The sequence below is a fragment of the Glycine soja genome, chromosome 4, assembly GCF_004193775.1.
Source record: "Glycine soja cultivar W05 chromosome 4, ASM419377v2, whole genome shotgun sequence".
NCBI lineage: Eukaryota > Viridiplantae > Streptophyta > Magnoliopsida > Fabales > Fabaceae > Glycine > Glycine soja.
This window is the reverse complement of record NC_041005.1, coordinates 47,987,159-48,001,030: the sequence shown is the minus strand read 5'-3', so window position 1 is coordinate 48,001,030 and position 13,872 is coordinate 47,987,159. Positions and strand designations below refer to the sequence as shown.

Below are 13,872 nucleotides of genomic sequence, written 5' to 3'. Positions count from 1 at the left end.
TTGTGTTGAAGCCTGAAGAGAAGGATCTCTATTTTAAGAAAGCTCATGATTTGATATTATGTGAATAGAGAAGTGAAAGTCTGTGGATGAATTTGTGCATTCTGGATTAATTGGTTTTGCCTCTCATACATGTCGCACTTTGATAAAAAAAAAGAAAAAAAAGTAATCATTGTTGAAAAACAAATATCAGTTAACAACATGTGATAAAATATATATATTTGTATAACTAGAATTTTAACGTTAGTACGGAATAAATATTTATTTTATATAATTAAAATTTATAATAAATAATTATTTTTTATAAATAAATTATATTTAAAATATATAATAAATAAATATATTTAAAGAAAAAATAAACTATATGTTGATGGTTGGTCTCTATGGTAAAATCACTTGGGATTGACATTGGATGACCATTAAACTTATATTTAAATATATAAATTTGAGTTTAATTTTTAGTGTAACAACTATATACAGACTGCGCTGCAGCTGTTCGTTGGTGCCTGTTATGGAACTCTTTATGAATTTCTGTGATAAATTATGAAAGTTGACGAAAATGAATGGTTAAAATTATATTATTATAATGTATAATATATTTTAATCTATTATTTTTTCATCAATAATTAAACTTTGTTACTTTTTTATATAATAAAACTCTTGCTTAAGAAAGAGATTCATCTAACAAACAAGGTGTGATTTACACTCCATTGTTTCCTCAGACAATGGAAGAACAGAAAACTATCAAAATTGAATTTGGAAATAGCAAAATAAGAATTGACTTAGTTTTCACTTTTGTGATGCAGATTACCTTATTTTACTATTGCAGTTTTAACATTTTAATTTTGGTTAGCAGAATACTTGTGGCAAAAAAATAAAATACAAAAGTCTCCAATCCCATGCTAAGGATCATGCATTCTTTATATTGAATTATTTGAAGTTAATATTAGACCACAGTATAACACGTGCTAAACTTAAGGATAATTAATCCTGAGGATTGATGGAGTGAAGTAAAATAGGATTTTAAATTTGACATATTATAGGTTTGAATATTCTCTCATTTTCTTAGTATGAAATAAATATAAATACTTTTGTGGACTTTTTGAACTCAAAAATTTTTCCTGTCTTAACGGGATGTCATTCTCTCCCTATAAATTTCTCAAATTTGGCGTAGATATATTAGTGTGGAATATGGTATATATCAACCTATGGATTTTTAGAGATGTATATCTTAGTCTCACCCACTGGCTCAAATTGTTCATAAGCTCGGAATCTCTACGTGAATTTGTTTAAACTTTAAAAAAAAATTAAAATAAGTGTTTTTTATATAAGTATTTTTTAATTAATCATGTTTTTTTTAAGAAATAGATAAAATTTATTTCTTAAAATAAATAAATTATTTTAAAAAATAACTTAGATAAAACACACTAAAAAAACTATTTATTTTATTAAAATAAATATTTATTTTAACAAATAAATTTAAACAAACTTGAACCAGCTAGCCATAAGATTACTTTGTATCCACTTTCTAAATCTGTGTCACTCTCAAATTCAATCTCAAACTTTGTGTCTCACAAAATTGACTTTTATTCTTTTCTCAATTGTTTCTGTATTGTTGATGTAGTTGTGTTAATATTTAATTTTGTTAATATTTAATTTTGTAATTTAATTTTAAAATTGTGTAATTTTCAAAAAACAATACGAGAACAACGTAAAAAGCAACAACACAAAAGCTACATCCAGTCTCATCATACATGTAAGAGCGTAAAAAATAAAAATGCAACAGTGGTCTGCAGTTAAAATGCCTTAAGAAAAGTACATGTCCCATTGATGAGAAATAATATCAAGTTAATATATATAAGTAATAAATAATTCTTTTATATTAATTAAAGAGTATAGGAAATGTTAGTAATAATTTGCATTGACAGTTATACATTATCAATAATATTTCTTACGCTCTTTTTTAATGTTATTTATTATTAAAAAAATTATGAAATATTTTTAAGAAAACATTTGAAATCAAGTCAGGGTTCCTTAATTATTCAAACTCCATAAACATTTAGAAGTTAGAAAGAATTTTAGTGTCAAATAACTCTTTCTTCGTTCTATTTTTTCATTTAAAAATTATAAAAAGTTTTTAAGAAAATACCTAAAATCAAGTTAGGCTTAAAAATAAATTTTTGCTCCTTAATTATTCAAACTCCAGGAACACTTAGAAAGAAACTTAGTGCCAAATAATAAAAATAAAAAATAAAAATAACATGAAAATATCTTGTACAATAAAATAAAAACGACGAGTTTTCGTATCATTTAAACGATTTAAATTTTAAGTCATTACTAGTAAAAATTTATTCATGTTTTTTTAAGAAAAAAATTCATCTAATAGTTTTTATCATTAATCAAATTCTCGTAATAAGTAATGGAGTAAAAAATTTAGGTCAAATTAGTCTATAAACTCACATGATTTTATTAGATTTTTTTATCATGTTATAATTACAAAATGTCTATTGATTTTATTAATGACTAATTTAATATTAAAAAATTAAGTTGATAATTTTTAGTAAAATCTCCTATGCCAAGCACACTTTTTTTACACATACGACTCGAATATGAGAATAAGGAATCGAACTCGATTGCCTTTGAAATAATATAATGTTGTTGGCATTTCATTAGAAATTTAATTAAGCTTTTTTATAATTTAAATATTTTTAATTCAGTCTTTAAAAAGCTAGCATTAAATTGTTAACATGATAATCATTCTGTCTCAAAATATATATCACTTTAGAATATCCAAAAATATATTTGTTATTTTCTAATGATACTCTTATTTATTGACTATTTCATGTAAATTCTAATTAATTCACAATTAGCATCAAACTCTTTTAATATGGATGTTTTAGTATAAAAAAACTATTATCATAATATTTAACGTAATTAACAATATATTTTTTAGTAGGTAAGCATTATCTTAAAATAGAAATAATTTGAAACAAACAGCATTTTTTATGTGACAAGACAACACATTTTTCTTTTCTTTCTTCATCTTTGAAGATTTTTAAGAATAACTTATAGCATTTGTCTCCCAAAAAATCCTTGAGTACCGTGAGAGGGAATTGATGTACCCAAATAAACACGAGATTACCACATACAAAATACCATAGTAACAACTTTTAACAGAAATTTAATAACTCCTCTTAAAAAAAAGAAATTTAATATTGTTAAGTATTAAAGCTTTAAAATAAGAACTTCATTAAAAAATTTTATAGAGAACTAATTAAAATCCAATGAAACAATAGGAATTTAACCAAAATTTACAATGAAAATGAATTAAAATGAACTAATTTAATAAAATCATATTTGTAATAATTAACAACTTAGAGCATCAAAGTTAGTGTGCAATGGTAAAAATATTTTGGTGTTCCAATAGACTTTCCCATGACAACGCAATTCTGACTTATTAACTCTAATAATAAACTTTTACCCTTTTTTTGCAAAAGATAAACAAAAACTAACAATAAAGTAGTATTATGCACAAATAAAAAAGAAAAAAAAATGCTTACCTTAGCCAACACAGATAATAACCTTGTCCTAAACCGTATTATTTCCAAAAGGGGGGCTTAATCCTCCTCAGGAGCATAATCCTCAGCCGCATGCGTGCAATTTTCATTTTAATTTACAGGTAGAAAAAATTGATAATCTCAGGGTGAAATGCCTTTCAACCCTACTGATTAACAAATTATGTGGGTAGGGAATTGCAAAAGCACCCAAAACTGCAAATACCCTATTGAAGTGAAAAATCAGGACAGAACACGCAGATGCAATATTCATATACAAAGAATACAAGTTTGAAGAGAATTTTTTATTAGAAGCAATGTAATGTGTATTAGCATATTGAAGTCTACACAGAAATATTTGTTGGATACTCTTGTGGTTGTTTTCTTACAATCTCCTTCAGCCATTGCTCCTGTTCACGGAGATTAGAAGGAGCGACATCATAAACATCACTAAAACTATCTGCAAGTGGAGGTTTTTCTACACCCTCTGCTTCTTGAATTGTATGTAGAAGCTGTAGTAGGAAAATTCCGAGTTAGAACAACAATTAAATAATGTTTTTAAGAGCAGCCTAAATCAAATTCAAAGCAGTAATACGACTACAATTATGATCATAAAACTACAAGAATACAAGATCCTAAGTAAATTTTAAGTCACAATAAACCAAGTCATCAGATATCCCATAGTTCTGGCAAATGTCACCAATCAAGGAAGAACTTTTTCAGAGTTGTCTACATCAAATTCATAGAATACTTCCAGGAACCAGTATTCATGATTTTGACAATAAAAGTGTGAGATCCTAGGTACAAATTATTTTGAAGTTCCAAAGAACTAAGTTTATCAAATGTTGCCCCATACCTTTGGCACGTGTAATTATTCAAGGAATAACTGTTCGAAGAGTCCATTATATTAAATCCAATGAATATAGTCAGTATTCATGATTATGATCATAAAACTGCAAGATGCACCCACAGTTTTCAAAAAACCAAGTTCTTAAATACCACAGACCTGGGGTATCACGTAAATCTGTCTTAAATAACCAACCAAGTTCTTACATAAAAAAAAATACAAAACTCTACCCAACCAAGCTACGGATCATGCTCCATATTGAGGCTAATAATAAACTATGGAATAATTGAGAATTGATTAGTGTTAAACTTAAGGACAATTTAGTAACAATATCGTGAGAAGTTATTTAAGAATTCCATCTACTAATAGCTCAACACTAAAATTGCATATCAGTAAACTTGATAATGGTTGCAAAGGAGGTAAGCTCATCACTCCATCCCTTTTCGTTCACTTTCCATGAGGATATTCTCTTCCTTTCCCTAGCTTTCTAACTGGCACTAGCAGTCAGAATAGAAAGTTGCTTAACTTTGGCATGGGAATTTGTTAGGCTACATGATATATTAGTATGGAATCCAGTATTAGGGATTTAGAGATGTATATCTCACCTGCTGTCTCAAATTGTTTATAAGCTCTGACTCAGCCATATCATTCCACCAGCCATGCTTTTCTATCCACTTTCTAAATCTAACCACAGGATCACGTGCCACTCTCCACCATTCAATCTCATTCGCTGGACGATACTTGGTAGAGTCATCTGATGTGGTGTGGTGTCCAACTCTATATGTAAGAGCCTGAAAAAAAATATCAGATAAAGCATTAGTCTGCCATTAAAATGCCTTAATATTGGACTACACACTACCACTTTTCTTTTAAACACACCCAAATATTTTCCTTAGAAAGTTATCACTTATCACTTTACTTCTATTAGAATTGGTCTCTCTTCAGTAATTGCCATTTGACGAGCAGCTTGAATAGCACTATAGATAGCCAGGGCATCATTGCCATCTACACGAATGCTACGAACTCCATATGCCTGCCCTTTCACAACAACACCATCACCTATGCAAAAACAGGCAACCCAGTACACAATATGCCTTTAGATATAGCAAGACAAGACTAAACAGAAGAAATGGACAAAAAGAAAGGAAAATTACTTCGAAACTGATCTGAAATGGGTGTGCTGATAGCCCATCCATTGTTCCGGCATATAAAAATAACTGGGGCCTCCAAAACTGCTGCAAAATTTAAGGCAGCGTGGAAATCACCCTGTCATTGCACAATGCATTAGAATATAACATGCAAAAACAATTTTCTTAAGCTATCAAAGATCCTTGATAATGATTGCTGATGAAAACAAAAACATTGTACTGCATCCGTTTACAAGGATGAGATCACTGGGATAAATAAGATAAAAAAAAATATTGGCACCACTCCAAATTCCAAAAAACTGGAAAAAGGCATTGAATGTGAAAATTTTTAGCCTAAAGTGATACTATATTGCCTAAAATCCATTAAAAAAGTTCTAGAACAGAGTCTAAGTTCTATATCCATGTTTTATCTAAATCCCAATAAAAATTCTTTTTCAGTAAAGGAAGAAATGAATCTTCTGTTATGGTAACTATAATTTACCTCACTTGAGCCACCATCACCGAAGTAAGTGACGGCACATGCATCCTTTTTATCCATCTTTAAGGAATAAGCGGCTCCAACAGCATGGGAAATTTGTGTACTATAGACCAAGGTAAATTTGCCATTTTGTAACTTTTATAATCATGGGGCAAAGCAGCATAGATAGATAGAAAAATATATAGAGAAACATCATGCCATAACTTTTATATAAAAGCCTTCAATACTTACGCAATAGTTGATGCTACTGTAAAGTAATTGTGCTTTTTGGACCCATAATGAGCTGGCATCTGCCTTCCTTTCCCATAATCATATATATTGGAAAATAACTGGTTTGCAAATTCTTGCAAAGTGAAACCACGCCATAACAAGACTCCCGCTTCCCTATACTGCATGCAACCAGATTTGCTGTTAAATCATTTTCCAACCTGAATCAAGCCATCTAATTAGGAAAAAAATATGATAAACTATGAGGATAAATCTCTGATAAATAGAATTTATACTAGGGGAAATTCTTTCATAGGTTTAGGTATAAAACTAAAAGTATAAAAATACTATTTTCTTTGTGTCATGTTTGAAACCTGAGGGAAAACAACATCGTCCATGGCAAGAGCTGCAGCTGAAGCAACATTGATAGCCTCCTCCCCAATTGCTGTCACATAAAATGATATTCTACCTTGCCTTTGTGCTTCATAGAAGATAGTGTCCATAGATCGGAGAGTGACCATGTCAGTATACATCTTAACAGCAACTTCCTTGCTGACCTAACATTATCGATATCCATTAGTTTCATTTCAATGATTTTTCCCTCAGGTTATAAAAAAATGTACTTTCCCTCTGGACATGTCAAAAATAATGAAATGTAGGTCAAGGATGTGGAAACCTGCACAAAATTATGGCCCAAAATTGGTTGCCCATTATCATCAAGGACACGGTAGCAAGGTATTCTCTCTTTAGGTGATTCGGATATAAACCTCATTTCAGGGATGAATTGTACTGCTCCTCCAGGAAAATCAATGGCCTGTTATATCCAATTAGATGCAAATGTTCATACATATAGCTAGATGTTCCCTATATTCAAGAATGTACTGCATTCTAATTATAGGAGGAAAATTAAAAATTACCTTAATGATATAATGGTACTTTGCGTAGATCATAACTATCTTAAAACATCATATGAATAAATTTACTCACATTGTTTAATACCCAAATTAAAATTATTCTAACTCTTCATTTTTCTTAAATATTCCCTCCATAAAACTCAGAGTCAGAATTTAACATTATGAATGAAGAATTCATGGTGCAATTGCATTTAAAATCACGAAGGCTCAAACCATACCATCAACACATTTTTAGATTAAGAAAGAATAAGTCATACTACAGTTGCATTTAGGGTCATCAGGGCACAAACTCAGCTTGAATTTGGCTTGAATTCAAATTGCAGTTACATTTTGGGGTCATGAAGGCTCTAGCATACCATCACATCTTTATGCTATAAATAAAGAGTTCATACTGCAGTTCCATTGAGGGGCATGCCATCTTAATTTTACATTATGAATAAAGAAAATTTCCATTTAGAGCCATGGAGGCTCAAGTTTACTGTCCAGGTTTTACCTACCATTAGGGCCATCAAGGCATCCCATCTCAATTTAAAATCGTTGAACAAAAAATTCATCTAGAAGTTGATTCAGAATCATTTAAGGTTCAAATACACCATCTTGAATTTACACTACAAATAAAGAATTCATATTGCAGTTCTATTTTGGGGGTATACCATTCCAATTTTACATTACCAATAAAAATTCTTTGAGCATCCCATTCAGGTTTTTCGTCACGAATAAATAGTTTCTTTTAAGGATAATCAAGGCGTCTAATCCCCATTTATTCATAGAGGCAACCGTACTTTTCCGTTTTCAGGGTCAGTGTCAACCTTCTAGGGTCTGCGTACCCTAATTTTGATTCGACAACATTAGGCGTTCTGGAATAAACAAGAACTAGAAATATATTACCCAACAATACATCCAATAGGCAAAATCTAGAACAGAAATTCCGAAATCACAGTCTATAGAAATGCAATTACTGTAGCAAACAAGAAATTGTGGATGCTCTTAAAACATTAACCAAGGTTAAATTGTGTTAAATTAAGTTAGCCGTAACTTTTATATACTCTCGTATAAGAGATATTTATAATAAATGTTTGATTTTTTAATCAATGTCCTAACGTGTTAGTTAAGTTAACCAGACCCTTATTTTTATGATTTTATCAGTTTTCTTTTTAATTTCTATAGTTTAGTTTTTCTTATTTCCCAATAAAAAAAAAAGTATTGGAGAAAGAGAAATCCAATGGTAGAGGAGTGGCATCAAAATCACAGAACAGAATAGTTGAAGATACTGAAAAGCACGAGATGCAAAAGTACGTACCTGATAATGATCCTGAAGAGCATTCAATGTGGAAGGATTCTGCGCGGTAGTGGAGGCAAAGTGGCGCGAACAGAGAAGGGGAAATAATAGTAGTGAATCGCGATTCTGCCATGTGAGGTTCTTGAAATTAGGGTGTGGTGGTTGATTGGGGCAAAATGGAGAGCTCCGATGAAGAAGCGAAACGGAGAAGTTCATCTTTGTTGATTTGATGTGGGAGAATATGGTGGTGAATTTCCTCATCGTGTGCAACGCCAAACGCAGAAACAAGACCCGTTACGAGACAAAGCAACTGAGAAACAAAGTGAATCTTTTACAATTTATAAACAATTATTAATTCAATTCATTTTGGTAATTGCCGTAATGCCTTTCGTGGATCCATTATGGATAACGTTAACTTTGTCTAAAATTGGACTAAAATCCTTTTTTTAATCCGAATCTAGAAAGGATTTTTAGTTTAGAGTTTAATAATAGTTATGGACTGTTTGTATAAAAAAATCATATTATTAATTAATTAAAAATTATTTTTAATATGACTTGTAATCCATAGCCTATTTTTCAATTTTTAAATGAATTTTTTTTTGTAAAAAAATAGTTTTAAAGTTATTTTTAGTTTTTTTTTCAAATAAAGTTATTTTTAGTTGAAACTTAATTTTAAAATAAAACATTGATTTCAAAAGTCAAATCATAAACTATTTATTAAGAAGAAAATAGTTTATATTATTTGCCTTTTCTAAATTGATAATGATTATTTCAAATATTTGAAAATAATTTGACTTAGATTATATTTTTTTTCACCATATTATTATTGATACAAAGTATATACTTTTTCATTTACAATATTTAAATTTAAGGCTAATTTCATTGATGAGTTTAGATTATGATTTAATTTAATCCATCGTTTCTTATTTTATTTTAATTTAATATTCATGGATGTCACTGCCATGTCAGTCCGGCTTGATGACAATGTTGTCATTACAATAATATATAGTTGAAAGAAAGATACTTTGTCTATAAAGTATGTCAGCATTTTTTAAAATGAAAAAATAAAAAGTAATTAATGATAATAATTATACTTTGAAGGTTTATGAAAAAATAAAATTAATTATATATATTAAAGGATAATTTAAGAATAAAAATATGTATAATAGTTAATTATTTATAGATTATAGATTATAGATAATATAATAATGTAATCAGTTCTAGCAATGGCGCTGACCGCTGCGTAATCAGGGTAGAAAACGTTGCGTGGGTGCTGACTCTGATCCAGTATTATCCATCCCAATTGGGCAATTCTATTTTGTACCAACTCCTTTTCTTAAGACAAGTCAGATGTGTCACGTAATTAAAAACCTACGCATTTTATTATTACTATTATTATAACAAGTTACTTACACATCCTTTAATATATTCTCTCGGTTCCATTTTTTTTCAGAGGAGTTTTCTTCCTTTTATACTATATGATATTTAAGATTTTGAGGTAGGTATTAAAAAATGTAATTAATTTATAAATTTTCAAAAATGATTGGGTCTAGTTAATTAGTGTTTCTAGGACATTTATTAAGAAATTAAAAGATAAAAATATTTATTGTGTAAATCATAAGAAGCTATATAAAGATTACAAATAACATAATTTTTTATTTTTTAACTAATGTTCCTAAGGACCTGATTAGTATTTGTCAAAAAATATTAGGTAACTTCCTAATATATCTCCTATTTTTTTAATTAATCACTCGTTTATTCTTCTTGTACATTATTTCTATGAAGTACTGATTAAGATTAAGAGTAATCTTGGAAAAAATATTTAATGCAGAGTTGGTTTTGTAAAACAACATTTATGTTAGATTCTTTTCTTCTCTAGAATGGTATATAATCTAGAATAGAGGGAGTAATATTTTTAAAGGGTTGTACTTGATTAAGATTTTAAAAGACTTTTTTAATATAAAAAATCCTGTGAATTTTAAAAGATTTTGTCAAAATGTAATGGCTTTTAAGAATTTTTTAAAATACTTTTATAATTTGAATTTTGTAATTTAGATTTTAATGGATTTATAAAACATGAATTCATAAGATTTGGAATGACTTTATAGATTTACAATATTTTAATGGACTCCATGAATTTTTAAAAACATTCCAAATTAAAAGAGTCTATAAAAAAATAATTGATAATATACAAAATCTTCTTCCACTCATAAAAATCTAAGGAACTTTCACAGTCTTCAATTTTTTCATGAAAAATAAATAAGTGAGTCACGTAATCCTTTTTTTTTATCATATTTGATTCAATTTTTTAACGCAATAAATTTTATTCAATTGACAATTAAGGTTAGCAAATTAGGTTTTTGTTATTGCAAGATTTTTTTTTCATAACAAATTATTGTTTTTTGTTTTGAAAGGCAAAGTAAAATATAGTATTGGTTATCAAAATAAAAACAACACCATAAGTTATGAGGGAAGGCACATGATAGATGTACCATAAGGAATAGAAGGTTCCTAGTTGAGTCTCGGCTTTGTACAATAGTTACTTTAATGAACAAATTTTAATATATTAGATGAGTTCCAAATAACTTGACCTATCATTGTTAAAAATGATGTTGTTCCTCTTCAACAAAATCTTCAAACAGGTTGTATATATGTTAGAAAAATGTATCTAAGTTTGCAAGTCTTTCTATTGTCAAGTAAATTCCTATTTGAGTATATAGCTAAGAATGATTGTATTTGTATTAATAATGAAAACTTGAATAAAGCCACAAGGAATGCCATAAACAACCACAAATAAAAAAAGATAGAGTCCCCATGGGTCAAAATGTTTGAGTGTTCATAATACATAACAAATGATTGTATTTGTATTTTAATAGTAAAAAGTTGTTAGGGAGAAACAAGAGAAATGAGAACCTGTCTATACATGATAGTGGTGTATTAACATGCAATTGTTGAAGATTATCAAGGTATTAAAAGTTATGAAAAGTTATGAAATGTTTTTATAGATGAATGTCTACATTATCTTCAACAAAGAGAGAAAGAATTATAAGTAATAAGAGAAAAAGAAAAAAGAATCCAAGAAAATCTCGAGTTTTTTTTAGGATCATTTGATATATATTTTCTATTAAAAAGTCACATGAAATCCATCAAAATCTATACTAAAAAAGAATTCATCAAAATCTTTATATTTTTAATATAAGAGAATTTTTTTAAGATGTAAAAAATCTTAACTAAATACCATTGGATTTTGTTGTACTCCTTAAAAAAATTATAATAATCCTAATTGAATACCATGAGATGTATGTATTTAAAAGTCTTTATTGAATACCTCCACTTTTTATATAAAAAAAATCTTTAAAAATCCTTCAAAAGCATAATCCAATACACTTCTTTTAACATATTTTTCTTGTTAGTTGAAATTTGAGGAAATCTATTGAATTGTAAGTAGTGATACATAATAAATATGACTCGCATTTAATGGTACTATGAAATTTTAAGTTAGATTAATAAAATGACAAAGTGAATTTTGTATCAAATTATAAAATAAATAAAATGATTTTGTTAGTTCTCTTTTGGTGTGTCTAGTTTAGAAGATAAAAATAAAAAAGATAGAAATAGAATAAATTAGAGTATAAAAAAAACAAATCTCACTAAATAAATACATAATTCCTCCTCGATTTTATTTCTATCTTCTCCTCCAAATACATTCTTAGTGGATGCTTTACTTTATGACATTTCAATTTGGTCTAAAGTTGGTTGTGAAGCCTAAATCCATTTTAAGAATTTTAAATTCAAATTTTATTTTAAAAATGGTTTGAAATTAATTTAAAAATAATTTAACAAATAAAACTTTGCAAAAAAATATTAAAATTAATTTGAGTAGAAATAAATAAGTTTAAAATTATTTTTTTACTAAATTTGATTTTAAAAACAGGTAAACAAACCATTTATTGAGGAGGAAATTAGTTTGACTTAAAAATTAGTTTATACTATTTATTTTTTAAAATTAATTTTCATTGTTTAAAACTTTTAAATATAATTTCATTTGGATTATGGTTTAGTTGAATCAATTATTTTTTACAGCCCTGTTTATAATTTATTTATGGATGCCACGACCACATCAACCCAGCATTAAGACAATGTTGCCCACTTCAGGAAAAAAAAAACAGAAGAAGAGGAAGAAGAAGCAATGTTGTCACTGGTCATTATTTTGATATTTTCACTTCAGCTCGCCAATGGCACTGCTGTGCCCTCTGTGATATCAGTAGGACGGGTACGTGAGGATCCAATAGTACCTAATCGGGTTCATTTCTATTCCTACCCCAACCCAAGTGCTTCAGGCAAGTTAGATGTTCCATCTTGTGATTTGTAGCCATAAAGCTTAAGCCTTTAATAATTCTATAAACTACAAAGATTTAAAAATGGAACCTTGGGATCAAGACTACATTTTTATAAGGCTAGACTAGATGCGATGATGGACCCAAGTTCTGGAATAGAGTGTTAATGACGGGCCCAAAAAATCCTAATTAATCAATAGTTAAAAGGGTTAAGCTTTAATATAAAATATTCTTTAAGTTATCTGGTGAAATCAGACCTTAAAAAAAGTTAGGTCAAGCTTAAAAAAAAACTATAATAAGTAACAAGTTACTTGGATCGTGAATTTTTTGTGTTAAATAAATTCATATTTAATTAAATTTATTTAGTTATTATTAAATATATTTTATGTAGCATTTCTTTTACATGCCATAAGTATCCTTTGAGTATTTAAGAGAAATGCATACTCAAGATGCTACTATTAATTAAGATAAAAAAAAATAAAAAGAATAATTTAAAATTAAAGATAAATATCACAAGTGTCCCATGAGTATTATCCTATATTCAAGATACTATAATTATTAATGTTTCCATTATCAAATAATATTAACATCATATATATATATATATATATATGAGTTGTTGTTATTATTATTACTATCATTAATATATATCATTATTATTGTTACTATCAATAGTACTACTATATCATTGATCACGCTCACATCACCCCTCAAATACTACTACCTCATTCACTGCTTTTGTTGTCACTCCATCATTGCCCACTTTATCTCATCACTTTTTACCACCACGAATCAATTGTTTTACTCAAACTCAACATATTTCTACCGATGATTAAAGGTATAAAAAAATTGAAACTTAAATACTTAAGTGTTTTACTTCTTTGCACAACCCAAACAAGAGAATTATAATTCTAAACAGTTTTTAATTTTTACGGAATAGCCGAATAGGAACTAAAACTACAATTAATTCTAAACCAAATTTTTAATTTTATGCACAAAACATATCTTAAGCTATCAAAGATTTGTCCAATTTTTTTTTTATCATACTATTTATATGGAATATTTATTTATTTTAATAATGATTAATTTTCATTAAAAATCTTCATGCATA

General features: G+C 28.0%; 1 protein-coding gene across 1 annotated transcript; it reads right to left on the bottom strand.

The window, feature by feature from the left end:
• Positions 1-3,820: 3,820 nt before the first annotated feature.
• LOC114410086 (2-oxoisovalerate dehydrogenase subunit alpha 2, mitochondrial-like) lies at positions 3,821-8,752 on the bottom strand. Its single transcript, XM_028373860.1, has 9 exons — positions 8,446-8,752; positions 6,908-7,045; positions 6,606-6,788; positions 6,256-6,413; positions 6,028-6,127; positions 5,553-5,664; positions 5,318-5,457; positions 5,004-5,189; positions 3,821-4,063 (listed from the first exon to the last, which is right to left on the bottom strand). The coding sequence occupies exons 1-9, from the start codon at positions 8,683-8,685 to the stop codon at positions 3,896-3,898; spliced, it is 1,425 nt and encodes a 474-aa protein (XP_028229661.1). The 5' UTR covers positions 8,686-8,752; the 3' UTR covers positions 3,821-3,895.
• Positions 8,753-13,872: the final 5,120 nt, after the last annotated feature.

Excerpts from the sequence above, each read along its gene's own strand:
- LOC114410086 (XM_028373860.1), bottom strand. The coding sequence starts at position 8,685 with ATGAGGAAATTCACCACCATATTCTCCCACATCAAATCAACAAAGATG. Across the intron at positions 5,458-5,552 it reads CATTTCAGATCAGTTTCGAA|GTGATGGTGTTGTTGTGAAA; the intron begins GTAATTTTCCTT and ends GTTTTTGCATAG. Across the intron at positions 5,190-5,317 it reads AGAGACCAATTCTAATAGAA|GCTCTTACATATAGAGTTGG; the intron begins GTAAAGTGATAA and ends ATTTTTTTTCAG.